Source organism: Esox lucius, chromosome 23 (genome assembly GCF_011004845.1).
Source record: "Esox lucius isolate fEsoLuc1 chromosome 23, fEsoLuc1.pri, whole genome shotgun sequence".
Lineage (NCBI taxonomy): Eukaryota > Metazoa > Chordata > Actinopteri > Esociformes > Esocidae > Esox > Esox lucius.
This window is the reverse complement of record NC_047591.1, coordinates 10926353-10945137: the sequence shown is the minus strand read 5'-3', so window position 1 is coordinate 10945137 and position 18785 is coordinate 10926353. Positions and strand designations below refer to the sequence as shown.

General features: G+C 44.6%; 1 protein-coding gene and 1 long non-coding RNA gene across 30 annotated transcripts in view; one reads left to right on the top strand and one right to left on the bottom strand.

The window, feature by feature from the left end:
• celf2 (cugbp, Elav-like family member 2) overlaps nt 1-18785 on the bottom strand; it is a 154131-nt gene continuing 135346 nt past the window's right edge. For 9 of the 27 annotated variants that reach the window (XM_020042819.3, XM_020042806.2, XM_020042811.2 and 6 more), the window contains 5 exons: nt 14670-14804; nt 12317-12436; nt 8622-8819; nt 6695-6838; nt 1-6504 (listed from right to left, as the gene is read on the bottom strand). In XM_020042819.3, coding sequence (XP_019898378.1) covers nt 6377-6504; nt 6695-6838; nt 8622-8819; nt 12317-12436; nt 14670-14804 — 725 coding nt within the window. In that variant the 3' untranslated portion in view covers nt 1-6376. The remainder of the gene's footprint in view (nt 6505-6694; nt 6839-8621; nt 8820-12316; nt 12437-14669; nt 14805-18785) is intronic. The other 18 variants (XM_020042801.3, XM_020042815.3, XM_020042812.3 and 15 more) reach the window with 10 other exon arrangements.
• On the top strand, nt 10681-12310 carry LOC117593787. Of its 3 annotated transcripts, XR_004575233.1 has the most exons (4): nt 10681-11038; nt 11120-11362; nt 11471-11697; nt 11930-12310. It is a non-coding gene; the product is annotated as an uncharacterized LOC117593787 (long non-coding RNA). The 3 variants fall into 3 exon arrangements; XR_004575234.1 differs by lacking the exon at nt 11930-12310 and having other exon boundaries at nt 10681-10973; nt 11471-11856; XR_004575232.1 differs by lacking the exon at nt 11930-12310 and having other exon boundaries at nt 11471-11856.

Sequence of the window (18785 nt, the reverse complement as noted above, 5' to 3'; positions counted from 1 at the left end):
GAGTATTAGGAAAAATGGTTTAATATCGGAGACAGAAGCAAAAAACTGCATCACACAAGAACATACGTTTACAAAAATAATTCTGACTGCTTCAGCTACACAGTTAGTTCACAGAGGACAGAAGAACCAGAAAAATCTAAACAGCTAAAAGCAAAAACCTCTAATTAGTTTATTTCTTTATTAAACTAATACATTAATCCACCGAAGGTGACTAAATATTTATATTCCTAATTGTCTTATCATGTAGACGTCACAATACAGAAGTTAAATGAAACTTACCGTTTTTTTATAGACAAACTTCTATTTTAAAGCAAAAAATAAAATAAACCAACACTCGCCTAACCCCTCTTTTTAAAAAGAAACAACCACACTCAGGTGAAAAAGAAGATGTTAATTAATTAAAGAAACCAAGCCAAAGTTCTTCTAGAAAATCTTATAGTAAAACCCAACTTTCTTGATGCCAGCTAGAAATCATACTCGGGAACCAGTCAAAGGTCAGGCCACATCACGAGGCCAGACAGGGTTGTTTTTCTAATTGTTATTTGTTTCCTTTAATCTCCAGTATAAAAAGTTCCACTGGTACAAAATGCATAAGTACAATCAGTTGTAGAAATAGGAAAGCCTGTATTTTTTGTACTTTTTAAATCCCATCCAATGACAGATTTCGAAGTGTTGTCAAACAAACATACAACACGCTTACAGAATCCACTGAAATGCATTAACTTTGGCTTCTTTCAAGACAATACTAAAACTATTAAAATCCTTTAGAATCAAACCAAATTATATTAGTCTACAGACAACAAGCTCTTTACGGCACAGAAAGAGAGAAAACACACAAACATCTCCCCCATTAACTTGACATAATAAGCCAAAATGCAAAGAAACTACAAGTTGTTGTTTTTTTTCCTTTACAATTTCATTGTTTGATAAATAGCACTTAAGATAATTAAGAAAGAAAGAGAACAGAAAACGGTGACGAGATAGAAAGATCACAACAAGCATTGGTGATGACAGCCCCTGAGGTGAAGCCCTCAACAGACACTCGATCTGTCTGTGGAGAACCCTCTTGTGCTTTTTCAGAAACATTGTACAGACTGCGACTTAACCAGACTTCACTGTGCCAACTGGCTGTGTGTGTGTGAGAGTGTGTCGTGTGTGTGTGTGTGGTGGTGGTGGTGTGAGAGATTTGGGAATTCTGGGATGCTTAAGTAAATCACACAAATGTCCATTCAGTATCACCCCCAAAAGCATAAAGGGTTGGGATGTAAGACTTTATGCTCTACCGTGGGTTGATGTACTGGTAGCTGAAGGAATTGTCTGTGTTTCTGACATGTATTTAGAGTGCAAACATGGTCCTCACAGTGAGGATACCTGAAGGGTCTTAGCGTGGACTAATACTGCATCGGTCTTGGGTACAGGAGACTAGGATAAACACACGTTAACAACAATATAGGACATAATCTACGACCACTGGAGTGTTTAGTAGGACATAATAGTGGCAATGGTGATGATATTTCTGCACATAGTTCTAGCTGTTTGTATGGAAACACACATGCTTACTGCTTTGTAAACGTCTTCTATTTATATGTAGGCAATTTAGGTTTGACATTGACTTGGTAACTTGACAAGAACACAAGACTCTGCATCTTGGCTGTGAAACGTTTTAGTTTTTTTGGCTGTCAATTGAACTGAATAAGATGGCTACCCTTTCATCACATTTATTTCCCTCATGTGTACTTCACTAACATGCCTCAAATTGGTTAGGTGTTTCAAATAAACCTTGTTAATCTATAAAAAGACAATGAAACGGATTACAATAATGTACTTGCTTTTCCCCTTGCTTTCAATTTGAGAGCCATGCTAAAGCAGAAGGCGGCCATTTTGCATCTCTTAATGGTGACATGCTTACCCAGAGTTGGAGCGGCCGGAGGGACAGTACAGGACAGTAAACCTAGACTTGGCACACACCACCTATTACACATACAGACGGCATATCCTATTAGACAAGTCCATCTATGTGGATACAACACTCCCTGTTTAAGGCGACTGGTGAATTTCTGTATAAAATAGTGCTGCATTTTGCAGACCGTAAACTTGGTTTCCAGGGAAGGGATACTGAGCCCAGTTTTACAGAATACTGAGACTGACGGACAGATAGCATTGTGTCATGTAAACGGAATGACTATGAGAATGTTGACATAATACTTTGGCATCTCAAAAGTGTTTACATTTTAGTTGAGGCTCTTATCCAGAGTGACTTACAGGAGCAATTATGATTAAGTGCCTTACTCAAGGGCACAACTACAGATATTTCATTTGTCAGCACGGGTAATCAAACCGGCAAACTTTCTGTTACTTATCAAATGCTCTCACCACTTGGCACCTACAAGCCCATTACGGCAAACCTCATTTTGTAATAATGGTACAGTCATAAATATAATGTCCTGAACTGTAGGAACAACAAAGCCACAACAGCTGAAAATCATTCTGTTCTGTCAACCTGGATTTGACTGGGTCTGTGCAGGGTTTGAGGCTTTTGTGGGAATGTGTAAGTCTTGCCCTTCGCTTACATCATGAACGCATTCGTGTTGTTTGCAGTGACACAAACATGACCAAAAAAATAAAACAACGACGCCTCCCATTTTCTAGCAACTTCAACTAAAAACTGCTCCTTGATAAAGGGCATAATGAGACAGAACTTCAAATAAGGCTTTACATTTGGCTCTCAGCTGAATACCGAACTCATACGGTGGGAGTGAGCACATTTATGAAACAAAGAGCAAGGCTGACGGTTGGTGTGTGTGACTGTTTTGATGTGCCTGTGTTTGTAAAGGCTTGTGGTAAGGCTTTGAAGAATGCTCTGGGTAATGGCTCATGTGAGAGTGTGTGTGTGTGTGTGTGTATGGATGTGTGGACAATAATGTAAATACTGGTAGAATAGAACATGGAATCTATCCTGTAGAGGCTCTCACACTCAGGGGCTCTCATACACATCAACAAAGTAAAGTCAACTGTGAGGTCTTCACGAGTGTGTGTGTGTGTGTGTGTGGGTGTGTGTGTATGTGTGTGCTAGTTTGTGGACGTGCGAGTGTGTGTGTGTGTGTATGACACATGGGCACTTTTTACATCTTTACAAAAAAAAGCAAAACATGAACAGTTTCAGGCAACAAGACCACAGAATAGCAAGTTAACAAACTTTTTAAATCTATATTTTTAAATATGAGGGATCCATACAAAACACTTAATAAAATACCCATGTTATCAAATAATTTCACAAGAAATACACTGACGCGCTATAGGCAGGATGTATCTTCAGAATTTGGCACTAAACTCCACTGATCTTGTCTTTTTTTTTCTTTGTAAGAAAAGAAAATCACATTTTGCTGAACAACAAAACATCTAAATATTGTTTCCCACGATAGAAATAAAATAATAATGACATTGATGCTTCACAAGCTGACATGGTATATATATATTTATATATATTTATATATATATATATTTTTTAGGAATTTAATATTACCCAACAGTACATTTTGCAAATAGGGACTCCTTAAAAAAAATGAACATTTATAGTAATTATAGCAATATGAAAGGCTTTGTCTATTTTTCAAGTAAACTGATTTTTTTTAGTCTTCTCTTTAAAAACATGAGACACTTAAGACCGTTAGACTTGTAATTAAACCACAACTAAACTCACGAGAAGCACCAACGTTAACGCGGGTTACAGGTATTTTAGTATTTTTTCCTCTATACATTTAAACAGTAGAAAATATAGGTCATTTCATCATCATGTGCATTTAAACCACGGATTGTCTATCTGTGAGTCAGTTCAGCAAAAGGTAACACCAGTAGGTAGCATTTCTCCCCCCAAACAGGGCAAGCCTTTTTTTGTTGACATTTTTAATACCTTAAACTACTCTAGAAAAAAGTGGTTCTATATATAGACTTTAATGAGAAACAGAGCCACTTAAAATGGCCTTATCAAAAAACTTTACACTGCCTGAAAAATGTAAAAACCATTATAGAGCTCTGAGAGAGTCTAATATTGATCAGACAGTTTCTATTCAAAACTGTTTGGAAGTAGTCTATTTTTCATAGAAACCGACAGGGTCTGCTCCTGGCCTCATATTGCTAGTGGTGCCAGAAACAAGACAGCATGCCAATCCCTGTACTGAATTTTCAAGTTTACTTTAAATGAAAAAAGGAACAAAAAGGAAACCCAACGTAAAAGAAGGAAACTAAACAAAACTAAATAAATCGAATGGAAATTATTTTGCCACAGGTTTTTCTAAAAAAAAAAAAAAAATGTCTTGTTTTTGTCTGTAAGAGTTCTCAGTTTTTTTGTATGTATGCAGCTATACTTTTTCACATTTGTTTTTTCCTCCCCCTTTTTCCCTTCCCTCCCACCTTCCTCCCTAATGTACCCACACCGACCCCATCTCCCCCCAAAAGAAACAACAAAATGAGGTCACATGCAACAAATAAAAAACTCCAAAAAAGGTCAAGCTAGATTCAAAGTTCAAAAGGTCAGTAGGCGGAGACCAGGTTATGATCAGGTGAGCTCAGAAAAGACATCAGAAAACAATGACGGGACGATGAGACTTTTTTTGTTTTTTTTGTTTTTTGGACGCCACGGAGACATGCTAGGCAAACGATGAGCTAACAGGCATGGAGATGGTTCTATAGGGGAAGAAAACAGGGGAGAGGAGAGTGTTACACACAGAACAGAGCGCCAGGGTACCACACCACTACAGCATTAAAATCAGAACAACAAACAACAACAACAAAACAACAATGCAAACCACTAGGTCATAACAGCAATACCACTTATTACACAATTGGCATTTTTTTATCTTTCATGATTTTCTTTTTTTTTTTTGGAAAATGATATATGTTTTGGATTAATACTAACACACACATACACACATTCACAGTACAAACACACTCTCACACACTCTCTTAATAATACATACAGACGCACATATACAGAACACCCAAAGCTATATCCATCACGAGTCCCAGGAGAGGCTGGCTGATGGATCATCATTTGGGGAAACTGTTCAAAGATCTTTGTACAGTACAAACGAACAAAACAGAACGAAACACATGAACAAAAACTAAACGCAAGGAAAGGTTGAATTTTGACAGGTCAAGTACCGCTACTGATGGAGAGAGAGGGAGAGAGAGCTGAGAGGAGTGTGAGTCTGTGAAAGTGAAGGGAGCCGAGGCAGAGCAAGGTGGGAACGTGGTTCTGTGTTCTAGTGAATACTACAGTAGTTCTGAATTCCAAAAGACTACTTGACAAGATTCTATTCTAACAGATTATATTCTTAAGGAGTCCATTAACTTGACAATAGGCAATAAATAAAATCCTTTTTTTTTGAGGCAGTAAAAATTGTGTATAAAAATATAACTGCTTTTTTTACAAATAAAATGTACAGGCCTGTGGCTTTCTGTACTTTGACATTTTTTTTTTATCTCTCAAGAAACATCAAGTATTTTCAGTAAACCCCATCCCCATAAACATGTTTTTCTTATAGCCTTCATCAGTTTGTGGATGTTTGAAAATGTTCTACACAATATCCCCTTCAACAAAGACCAATGTGATCTGACCCAGAAAAGTATAGAATTTTAATGTATAATTGTTTTAGTGTGAAATAAAAAAGACTCTCCACATAAAGAAATACGAATGGAGTCATAAGTCTAAAATAGCTGGAGTGTTTTGTTAGGAGTGTATATGATGCTGTCCTTGACTGACAAACAGCCACCAGGTTTTGTTTTAACCCTTTAATCCATGGTGTTTGTCAGCAGGCATAGAGGGGTCACAGAAGCAGCGACGGTTGGCTAGGAAACCAACACCAGGAGGTTAACTGTCATGTGCATATGGGTACGTTTTGAGAAATAAACCCTTGTATCCCTGTCTTTCATCAGTCCTCAGGTTCACAAGGAGAGCAACAAAAATCCTAGAGCTTCTGTTTTCTTTTCTTACTTGTATTTTTTTTTTTACAATACATAAATAATTACATAGGAAATTAAATACACATTTTAAAACAACTGAAAAAGCTACCCATGATAGCTACTCTTTTTTTAAGTGGTACAAAAGAATGGCTGTAATCGGAGTGTTCATGTGAAAAAATATTTTAAAAAATCACAATAATAAATAATATGGCTGAATGAAAAAGCAAAAAAAATAAAAATAAAATACACAAGGGAAAGTAGTGTCTCCCTCTGGTGGTCAAATTTTTTATCCCCCCCGCGATCCCACCCCTCCCCTCCTCCCACACTCCCCCAGTCCCTGTGTAGAGGTCGTGGCTCGTATGGGGACTTACCCTAGCAGTGCTAACATGGGAGCAGATAGGCCCTAGTGCTAAGATCAGTATGGTTTGCTGTCGTTCTTGGAGCGTTTGAGCTGCACCTTCAGCCTCTTCATGCCGATCTGGAAGCCATTCATGGCCTGGATGGCTGCCTGCGCCGACACCGGATTGTCGTAACTGACGAAGCCTGGGAGGTAGGGAAAAATTGAAGAGAGGGAGGGAGGGACGGGCGGAGACGAAGAGAGGGAGGGAGAGAGGACATGGGAAAGAAAGTGAGGAAAAAGTTGCGGGAGACTGAATGTGTTGCAAAAGTTATGGCAGGCAATTGAAAAGGTCATTCATCCACAGGTTTGTGTTCTCAGTGCAGGCAGACTTACCGAAGCACTTGCTCAGGTTTGTCTGTTTGTCGATGAAGACTTTGGCAGAGACCACGTTTCCAAAAGGCATGAACATTTGCAGGATGTCCTGGTCCCCAAACTCCTGGGGCAGGTGGTAGATGAACAGGTTGGCCCCTTCAGGCCCTAATAGGACAGAGTCATGGTAAAGGATTAGAGTCAAACCCTCCGAGCAATAGTGGTCACATGAAAACTCAGTTACTATTCTGTTTCTGATACATATACCAGTCATGTCCAGTTTATAGCGGCCTATGAATGTTTACATCCCGGAATGGGGCAACTCCGATGTGTCTGGGATATCTAAGATGGGACACTGATGAATGAAAACAGCTTATCCCCTTTCCTGTTGTTTGTCACAGTCTGAACAAGCTCTGTTTAGTATCACGGGTTTGTGATATTTGATCTTATAAACAAATTACTTAGAACAAATGAAGCTAATTAAGCAGTTTGATCTTGATAATTCGTTTTGCTGGTCCCTTTCACACGTGTTTATTAATTCCAACGTGTGGCAGGTTATTTTTCTGTCAACTTGTCTGGAGTTCTAAACATACCCCCTCTTGTGTCAGTACTTGTTGCCCCAGAAGACTAAATAAATCACTGCTCACCAGAATATCATCAATCAATAGAATGAACACATTCAATTATCTTCTTTCACTTTAGCTACCTGGCACTGAGCCAGGATGTTTAGGGACCAGAGAGAAAAAGTATTTCAGCAACACCAAAACAATGAAAATCAAAATGACATTTGTGCAGAATGTCATAATGTTATAATCTGGACCTCAGTCTGTCAAGGATGCACATGTTATCTGGTTGGAATCCTGAGTGTGTGTTACAGGTCACATGTCACACTTAGTCGCAATTCTTAGGTTTATTATTCAGTTGAGCCCAAAAGTATTCATACCCATGCCAAATGTATTGCCATAGTGAATTTTTATTTGACCAATAGGTTTCTTCTGGCTGGAAATGACATAAACAAGTGACAAAACAAGGTAAGACATTGTGCTGGAGATACAAATGAATTACGTAACTATTTGTTTTTTTTTCATTTTTTTTAATGAAAAATCCCATGTCCAACATTATTCATACCCCTTGAAATTGTTGCAAATCTTTTAGAAAATGCAAGTTTCTATACCATTTAAAATGGTATTGTAATTTCCACAATGAGAGAGCATTCTAATCACCTATGAATTGAGAACAGCTGAACAGCAAGTCATGGCTAAAAACAGAAATAGTTATGTTATTCATTTGTATCTCCAGCACAATGTCTCACCGTGTTTTGTCACTTGTTTATGTAATTTCCAGGCAGAAAAAACCTATTGGTCAAATAGAAATTCACTATAGCTCAAAATTTGGCATGGGTATGAATACTTTTGGGCTCAACTGTATAATAAAATGTGAGGTTATATATAATGGCTTAAAGAAACAAAATGTCTGGTAATTCCAGTTACTATTCCGCGTAACCCATGTCAATTTTAATAATAAATATGAATATTTGTTTATAGACACAGGGATTCTTGTTTATATCAGTGGGATATCAAAGGTGCATGTAAAAATGATTTTCCCAAATAAGACCTGCATCAAGATATCAGTTAAGATTTTTCTAGAAAACTGTCAAGTGGGTCGGCAAAGACATGAGAGAGTTAATTGACACACATTAATCCCAGCCTGCACTTCCTCTCCCTCAGTTGGACAGGCTACCTACCTGTTTAGTACAACTGATATTCTAAACAGTCCGTAAACCCCTCGACAAACTCTCTCTAAACCCCTCGACGACCTCACCCTCTGGACCCCCCCCCCCCCCCACAGCTCCGCTCCCCTGTCCCCTGGCTTCGCCCCACACCCTGGCTCTGCCCCTCGTCCCCTGGCTCCGCCCCCCCCCGCCCCCTGGCTCCGCCCCACGCCCACTGACCCTCTTTCTGGCTGCCGGCGGCACCTTGCTGCTGCAGCAGGGACTGGCTGTAGAGGGTGGGCAGGGCTGCGGCTGCGTACTGCTGGATCCCTGAGTAGGCCTGTGTGAGCGCGTCCATGGTGCCCGTCGTGCCGTTTGTCAGCCCCGCGCCGCCCAGGCCTCCGTTCAGGGCCGCCATACCTGAGAGCATTTGAGCAACTTTACATAAAACCCAACAATAAAAAAAGAAGAGTGCACTTACTCATTAGCGCTCCACTGCAGGTTGTGTTTCAGCACACACACACACACACACACACACACACACACACACACAGTCAGCATACGTGTTATGTATCATCGTTCATACACAGAGGACAGCACAGCACTGTAACACAAAGACACAATGTGAAAGACAAAAGATAACTCACTTTTATTTTCTCTCTCTCGCTCTCTTTCTCACCCACCCACGCACATAATACACACATAATACACACATAATACACAGAAGACATTAAAATCCAAAACAGCAATGAATGGAGAGCCCGGTCTGACCCTTGCAAACTGGATGACCACGGTGGAAATGAGCAGCCAGTCGCTGAAACATCACCATGACAACCCCCCCCCCTCTCCCCCCCAGCGCGACACACAAACGAGCACAAAAACACAGGCAAACGCACACGCACGCACACAGACAAGCACCGCACAACAAAACAGACCAAAACAATAAGCTTAAGGCCTAAAATATTACCATCTGCAACTGCCTACTTTATTTAACCACCAAGGGTTTTTGGCGTTTTCATCGGTTCAACACTGGCCCTTCATCCCCCACGGCCCTGACATGCTGGCGCCTTTATTTGTCAATTGAGAGGGGCTACGAGCAGAGGCTGTCTCGGAAGTGACAGATACACTTGTTAGAACGGCTTTGCCGCCTAGCAGGACGACAGTCAGAGGGGGTCGATGCCCGCCCAAATGTCCCGCCACCGTCGCGGCCATCAGACAGAGATATAAATGATGACCGGGGTCATGGAAATTATAGGTCAGTCATTTATTCAGAAATAATTGCACCACTGACCTTTACAATTCAATTAAAGCCTAGATGTGCTTAAATTAGAGGAGGCGCAGGTGGGCGGAGGGGTGGGGGGGGGGAGATTAAATGTGAAACTGACATTCCCGTGGTGTTTGAGCCCATGGGTGATTTATAAAGCGGATATGGCGACTGTAGGAGAAGAGGAAAAGGTCAGGGGAGACTGATGTGGAGAATGGGCTGGATTTACAGGATCTACGCTGTCATAACAACGCTGATTAAGACCCCACACTTTAACTACCCCCCCCACCCCAGAGGTGAACGCCGGGACAGGATGGTGATTCACTGCAACTAGTGGGACCCAGCTCGTCCCCCCGTGTAGACCAGAGAGTTACTGACACCTTCTGAAGGTCTTCCTCTCTTCGACCCCACAACCGCGGAAGCTTCTAAATGCGGACTCACGAGGGACACGTAACACAGCATTGCACGGAGACGGGAAGGGACATCGTCACAGGGACAACACGTACACCGGCGGCAGAATTTAAACGGACTGCGCCTGGCATGAACCGGGCAGGAAGCGGACGGACTAATGGACAGGCGGGCGGATGGTGTTCGGTGTCTGTGGTCAGTGTGAGGATGAGGTGGACTGAAGCAGAGCAGCCTGGAGCCTGAGGTCAGGCTGGACACAAGAGACATGCGGCTTAGCGAGGGTACTATGGGCATGGTTTGAGGAATTTAATAGTGGTTTAGAGTATTATTTATCTCTGGGCTGATCAATCCCAAAACTAAAGGGCTGACAGACTTCTGCCTTTCATCCTGTGTAACTAATTAGGGAGCGATTTAGACCTGGGACACCAGGCGAGTGCATTTAACTTGCAGATAAAAATTATATCTTGGGGCCCCATGGACTGGGATTGCCCTGGTCTATGCCATTACCAATGTTGCATTTCTAATTAGAAACTGGGGTGGTTCCAACACTGAATGCTGATTGGCTGAATGTTCTGGCACATCTGACCATCATTCCTCTGCAATTAGCCACATGTTTGTTGATACCCACTTCAGTTGTTCTGGTGTGAGAGCGGCATATCCCTGTCATGGTGATGCGGTGGAGGTGGGATGGAGGTGTGATGGGCTGGAGGTAGGATGGAGGTGTGATGGGCTGGAGGTAGGATGGAGGTGCGATGGGCTGGAGGTAGGATGGAGGTGCGATTAGCTGGAGGTAGGATGGAGGTGCGATGGGCTGGAGGTAGGATGGAGGTGTGATGGGCTGGAGTTAGGATGGAGGTGTGATGGGTTGGAGGTAGGATGGAGGTAGGGTGGAGGTGTGATGGGCTGGAGGTAGGGTGGAAGTGCGATGGGCTGGAGGTAGGGTGGAGGTGCGATGGGCTGGATGTAGGATGGAGGTAGGATGGAGGTGTGATGGGCTGGAGGTAGGGTGGAGGTGTGATGGGCTGGAGGTAGGGTGGAGGTGTGATGGGCTGGAGATAGGATGGAGGTGTGATGGGCTGGAGGTAGGGTGGAGGTGCGATGGGCTGGATGTAGGATGGAGGTGCAATGGGCTGGAGGTAGGATGGAGGTGCGATGGGCTGGAGTTAGGATGGAGGTGCGATTAGCTGGAGGTAGGATGGAGGTGTGATGGGCTGGAGGTAGGATGGAGGTGCGATGGGCTGGAGGTAGGATGGAGGTGTGATGGGCTGGAGTTAGGATGGAGGTGTGATGGGTTGGAGGTAGGATGGAGGTGCGATGAGCTGGAGGTAGGATGGAGGTGTGATGGGCTGGAGGTAGGGTGGAGGTGCGATGGGCTGGATGTAGGATGGAGGTAGGATGGAGGTGTGATGGGCTGGAGGTAGGGTGGAGGTGTGATGGGCTGGAGGTAGGGTGGAGGTGTGATGGGCTGGAGATAGGATGGAGGTGTGATGGGCTGGAGGTAGGGTGGAGGTGCGATGGGCTGGATGTAGGATGGAGGTGCGGTGGGCTGGAGGTAGGATGGAGGTGCGATAAGCTGGAGGTAGGATGGAGGTGTGATGGGCTGGAGGTAGGATGGAGGTGCGATGGGCTGGAGGTAGGATGGAGGTGTGATGGGCTGGAGGTGCGATGGGCTGGATGTAGGATGGAGGTGCGATGGGCTGGAGGTAGGATGGAGGTGCGATAAGCTGGAGGTAGGATGGAGGTGCGATGGGCTGGAAGTAGGATGGAGGTGCGATGGGCTGGAAGTAGGATGGAGGTGCGATGGGCTGGAGGTAGGATGGAGGTGTGATGGGCTGGAGTTAGGATGGCGGTGTGATGGGTTGGAGGTAGGATGGAGGTGTGATGGGCTGGAGGTAGGGTGGAGGTGTGATGGGCTGGAGATAGGATGGAGGTGTGATGGGCTGGAGTTAGGATGGAGGGGCGATGGGCTGGAGGTAGGATGGAGGTGTGATGGGTTGGAGGTAGGATGGAGGTGTGATGGGCTGGAGGTAGGGTGGAGGTGTGATGGGCTGGAGGTAGGATGGAAGTGTGATGGGCTGGAGTTAGGATGGAGGTGTGATGGGCTGGAGGTAGGATGGAGGTGTGATGGGCTGGAGGTAGGGTGGAGGTGTGATGGGCTGGAGGTAGGATGGAGGTGTGATGGGCTGGTGGTAGGATGGAGGTGTGATGGGCTGGCGGTAGGATGGCGGTAGGATGGGGATGGTGGCCGATGGGAAATACTCACTGTTGACACTACCTGCTAGTGCATTAATGTTGTTCAGTCCCATGGTGGCGCCAGCGAGGCCCTGCAGGGTGCCTAGAGAGGTCAGAGAGTTCATGCCCGAGGAGTTGGCTGTGGTGCCCGCTGTCGGGAAGAGAGGATACCAGGGGAGGAAGAGGAGAGGAGAGGGAGGAACAAAACAACAAGCACACCCGTTAGAAGAGCGGAAACCTCCAAATGGACGTTTCACTGATCTAAGCATCAACAGCAGTCCTGCTCAGACAAACAGGAGCTGAACGCCAGGCAGGGATTAAAAACATCTCCAGTCTCAAAAAAGAAGTGTTGTAGACCTGAGTGTTACTGCTGGGTGGGCTAGATATAAAGATCCCCCACACAGAAATAAATGCAGAGAAAGATGGACACAGTCGTTGTGGATGTGTGTGTATTTGGCGACAGCTATGAAAAGGTGAGGGATTTGTTTCTTTCTTTGAAGTGTTCACATAATGACCAAATCTGAAGCAGACAGACAGGCAAGCAACAGCGCAAGCAAGAGTGCCAGACAACCAGCTAGACTGGACCCCTCTTTTCAGATGCCCGGGGTGTGACGGAGATACATCCCAGCATTTCTAAGATTTTTTTTTAAGAGGAGATACTGTAAGAGGTTAACTCAGAACAGAGACACAGACACACAGACACGCTTCTGACAAACACAAAGACCAATGACACAAAAAACAGTCTACAAGAACAGATCACAATAGACAACGACATGCAAAAACTCAAGTGATGTCAACAAAGTACAATGTAGGTGAATATTATTTATATATATATTTTTTTTTTTACAGATAGTCGTTTAGTGTCCACAGAGGGTCCACTATCACCCCTTTAGCCCCCTCCCCCACCAAAACATTAGTAAAACACTATCAGAAAGAGGTGCTGTCTTCAAATATGACACTACTCAGTACAAATAAAAAGCAGAGGCCTCTCGCCATGGTTAAATTAATATCTTCATCAAATTCAAACTAACCTTCGGTCATCATTTAATTAACAGAGAGTGTTTTTCACCTTTCATTGGCACTGAACACAGCCTGGGCATGCACTATTAATTCAAGGTAGCTCTGACATTCACAAAACCAGACAGATAGACAGTGAGAGAGGAAGAGAGAGAGAGAGAGAGAGAAAGAGAGTGGAATATGCATTCAAACCAATGCTAATCACTAGTTGAAAGCAGAGATAGGCACAACAAAACACTTGGAGGAGCACAACTACGAGGACAAGATGTTGAGACAAAATGAGAGAGAGCAGTAAGCAGGATTCACACTGTAAACGAGGACAGGCGGAGTGAGCAGTTGATCTAGATCACTTCAGCTACTGAGCTCCTCCATAAACCCTGCTTTTGGTCTCTCTAGTCTCCATAAACCCTGCTTTTGGTCTCTCTAGTCTCCATAAACCCTGCTTTTGGTCTCCCTAGTCCTCCATAAACCCTGCTTTTGGTCTCTCTAGTCTCCATAAACCCTGCTTTTGGTCTCCCTAGTCCTCCATAAACCCTGCTTTTGGTCTCTCTAGTCTCCATAAACCCTGCTTTTGGTCTCTCTAGTCTCCATAAACCCTGCTTTTGGTCTCTCTAGTCTCCATAAACCCTGCTTTTGGTCTCTCTAGTCTCCATAAACCCTGCTTTTGGTCTCGCTAGTCTCCATAAACCCTGTTTTTGGTCTCTCAAGTTTCCATCAACACTGCTGTCGGTCTCTAGTCTCCATAAACCCAGCTGCCTGTCTCTCCTATTCAGAGAACCATCTGTCTATATTTTCTAGTCCCCAGTGACCCGGCTGTCTGTCTCCCAGAGGTACATCACAAAGAAAACCCACCAGGGTGCTAACAACATTCCCTTCCCCCAGAAACAACTCCCCTGCACTTAAAGGTCCTGAGTCTTAGAGGGTCGGATCACCCCCCCTGCCCCGCCACACATAAACACGCCATCACACACACCTACACCCAAAAACCCAACACACGACATCGAGCTATAATATGTTCCACACAAAACACACGCGCGGGACACGGGACGACAAAGCCACAGGGTATACACGTCACATGACATGGTGCTGTCGGACACAGACACACAGGCAGGGGGGTGGGACCAACACAGCACGGCCTCCATGGTAACGACGACACGACGCAGGAACAATCCAACACGGTGGACACACACCATGGAGTCATAACCTGTGGCTGTCGCCTGACTAAGACGAAGATAATGATGAAGATGGTTTTGATCGTCAGCAATGGCGGTGACGATGGTATTGCTGACGACGGTGAAGGTGAGAGGGCGGCAGCGGGACAGGAGGCAGGCGTCCCCGCGTTTGACCCCCCTCTGAAGCGGCTTTACCTGGGCTGGCCAGCGCTCCGAGGGAGGCTGCACTGGAGGACAGGGGGTTTGCGTTGGAGGGGCTGGCTGAGTTTTGGGCCGCTGCTGCCGCCGCTGCTAAAGTGGCCAGGTTCTGCAACTGCAGAGCACTCATACCTGGAGGAGAGGAGCCAGAGAGGGTGTGTCAAACCTGGGGACCGGAGCTGGACCCCTCCTGGACCGCCCCGGGACCACGTGCTAACCGGGCGGGCGCCAAAGTGGAGGAGAGGCTTCTATTCCGATTGACAAGCTCGTTGCTACTTATCGATGGTGTTTCAGGTGCAAAGTGCTATGTATTTATATATATATATATATATATATATATATATATATATATAAATATATTTGATACAAAAGTAGAATCTCTCTCAATAATAGTCCACTGTCCATGGGGTGTGTGAGTGTGTCAAGTGGTTCCCAATCCAACACACAGGGAATCCAGACAACAGTGCACGGATGGCACCGGTACCACCTGACTCAACATTTCCCTAAAGACCCATGGGTCATTACTGAGCCCCATCTACTCTAATCGGCCAATCTTCCTCAATCTTCCATTGTTTTCTTTCAGAGGTAACAATGTATAGGACGACTCCGGGATATACATTACCACAGAGAGCGCCTTGCACTCGCAGCCGCGAGGTTTCCTTAGGCAGTAATTAACCAACGTGTTCATTATGCGACTCTTTGCTGGTATGTAGGCTAACTGTAGCCTGGTTGACTAATTAGCTACGTAGCATTAGCATACGGGCTGCTACTTAAGCATAATTAACGAGGACATGCCAGCTTCTTACTGATGTTTAGGCAAAGGCCATTCCACACCTCCAGGGTTAGTCACCCTTCACTGTGGTTTGGGACAGCAGCATGTGTGCACATGGGTGGGTGAAAAAGAGGAAGAGTGTAGCGTGTGTGTTTGCGTGTGTGCGTGAGCAGTGAGTTTGCGAATAAAGAAATATGGCACGGTAGATTAGACACAGGCTGGAGTACTGTTGGGAGAATGAAGAGGCTGCTGAACAAGGCTTCATAAGCAGACTGAATAACTCCGTTTAACAAAGCAGTGGAGCCCCAGCCACCTACTCAGACAGACAAGTCTACATCTGTGCAGAACGCTCCTGTGGATCCAGGAAAGAGGGGTGGAAACCTTGTCCAATGTGAGGTATGTGTCGTATATACAGTCTGAATGTATATACAGTACCATGAATATACACACACACACAGAAACGTACACACACAACGTCACATGAACAAGACATCACAAAGAATCTGAGCACTGTTAAACCTTGCTTGGCATCTGGATGAAGTTAGAGGTTGCTTTTTATTTTATTGTTTTGGGGGGGGGCGGGGAGACACCAATGAGCAGGACCAACACACAGCAGGACCAATGAGAAGAAGACGCTACAGAACGACTAGCGAGGGTGGTGCCTGTCCCCCGATGGTCCCTCTGACAGGGTGAAAGCACCAGGCGTTGACATCTTCAGCCTTCTCTTAATCGCAATGTTCATTTTCTTTTTCTTGTTCCTGACTTCCAAGGTTACCGTGACGACCTGTCTTGACAGGAGGTGTGTGTCTGTGCGTGTGCGTGTGTGAAACGCAGACACAGTGTAGAACAAAGCAGTCTGTGCAGAATTATCCTGCGATAAACAACAAGCGTGCTTCCGTCAGAGTTCTGTTGTTGCCTCTCTAAGAGGTGTGTTTAACAGAACGAACTCAGCAGGCTGGGGAAACAGCACATAAAATACAGTCTGTTCTTCACTTCACAACCTTGAGATTATGAATATATTTACCATTCACTGTTGTGGGAAAATAAATGTGTTCTAACCTGTCAACCGGATAAACATCAAGAAATGTACACTTAGCATACACATTTGAATAATGATTAATAAAAAATAACAAAAAATAATTATATAAGACAGTTTCTAATCGTATTTGCACAGCCGTTTAGGATTTATTTGGCACTGAGCGCTCGGTAAGGAGAATGAAACTTTGAAAAGCACCCCTAGAGGCATAGATCACCCTGTCTGGCCATCATACCATCAATCAAACACACTGTGGGAAAGTTGCAGTATAGCTGCCATAAGGATTCCCTATGGTATTGTATAACTCACTGTGTTTTTCCACTGTGCGGCTAGAGAGGAAGCGCTGTTGACTGGCTTTGTCAATGTGTGGGTTTAGAGTGGAGCACATGACTCAATCAGGCTGGGCTGAGTGGAGAGACACTGGTCTGACCATGTACTCTGCACACTCAGTCACACACGCGCACACACATACACACGCGCACGTATACACGCACTGACGGGTCCTAATGCCACTTAATCATGTAAAACAGGGGGGATAATCACTAGAGAGCACTGTTCCCCAGAGGATGACCAAGACTATGAAACAGCTATGGCTGCTGGAGGACATAACAGAGCACAACAACCATCAAAGCTACCATTAATATGGACAGAATGGCTGTTCTCTGAGGCTATCCGGAATATTAAATCCCTCAAGAGCACCCATAACGACGAGTATCTCAGATAGCTATTCACCTACAATAGCTACACCTCAGTCAGAATGTCAAACAGCAGAGATACTCTGTCCTGGAATGGCAACATTCATCATGACGAAGAGAGACAGACCCCTCTGCACCTAGCAGAATTGTGGGGTCCAAACAGAGGGCAGACTGCACTGTGCTGTGTGGCTGTAATGTAGCTCTAGCCATGTCTGTTTGGAGGCTGTGTATCCTTGCCTGCTGTGAGGTGCAGCTCTACAGTCAGCTCTAGGTAGATAACTGTCTCTAACTGAATGACCTACCGGCAGTGCTAGCTAGATAACTGTCTCTAACTGAATGGCCTACCGTCAACGCTAGCTAGATAACCGTCTCTGACTGAATTACTTACCATCAGCACTAGCTAGATAACTGTCTTTAACTGAATGACCTACCGCCAGCGCTAGCGAAATAACTGGCTCTAACTGAATGACCTACCGGCAGCGCTAGGTAGCTAATTGGCTCTAACTGAATGACCTACTGGCAGCGCTAGATTACTGGTGCTAACTGAATGACCTACCAGATGCGCTTGCTAGATAACTGGCTCTAACTGAATGACCTACAGACAGCGCTTGCTAGATTACTGGCTATAACTGAATTACTTACCGGCAGCACTTGCTAGATAACTGGCTCTAACTGAATTACTAACCGGCAGCGCTAGCTAGATACATGTCTCTAACTGAAGGATCTACCGTCAGCTAGATAACTGTCTCTAACTGAATGACCTACCTTCAGTGCTAGCTAGATAACTGGCTCTAACTGAATGACCTACCGGCAGCGCTAGCTAGATAACTGTCTCTAACTGAATGACTTACCGGCAGCGCTAGCTAGATTACTGGATCTAACTGAATGACCTACCGGCAGTGCTTGCTATGTATCTGGCTCTAACTGAATGACTTACCGGCAGCGCTAGCGAGATAACTGGCTCTAACTGAATGACCTACCTTCAGCGCTAGCTAGATAACTTTCTCTAACTGAATGACCTACCGTCAGCGCTTGCTAGATAACTGGCTCTAACTGAATGACCTACCGACAGCGCGAGCTAGATAACTGGCTCTAACTGAATGCTCATTTAGGTAATTGAGCTTCTCACAGCTCGCTTACTCCTCATGCTGAAGACTGGAACCAGATGTCACTGAGCTGTCTCACATCGCCTGCCAATCACATATGGTTGCCCAGCGACAGATGGACAGCCAAAAAGGATTCCGGAATGCAGCCGTGATTCAGCTTCCAGGTCCAAGTCCCTGAGCGTTTCTGGAGATGTGTGTGTGTGTGTGTGTGTGTGAGAGAGAGAGTTCTAACAGCCGTTCACATAGGTAAAAGATCCTTGGGGCCCATGCTCACTAAACTACACCACATCAACCGGCATTACTGTCTTTTATAAATGTGTCCCCAATTCCAGGAACCCTCAACACATCTACTGTTCCAAGACATAAAAAAACTTGAGCCGATGGGCTTACTACTTTAGAAAAACATTATTTCTCCCGTGCAACAACCAGTTCCTCAAATCCGTTTAGTTTTGCAATACTTATTATTATAATGTATTTTTTCCTTCAGCAACACTGGCAATTACA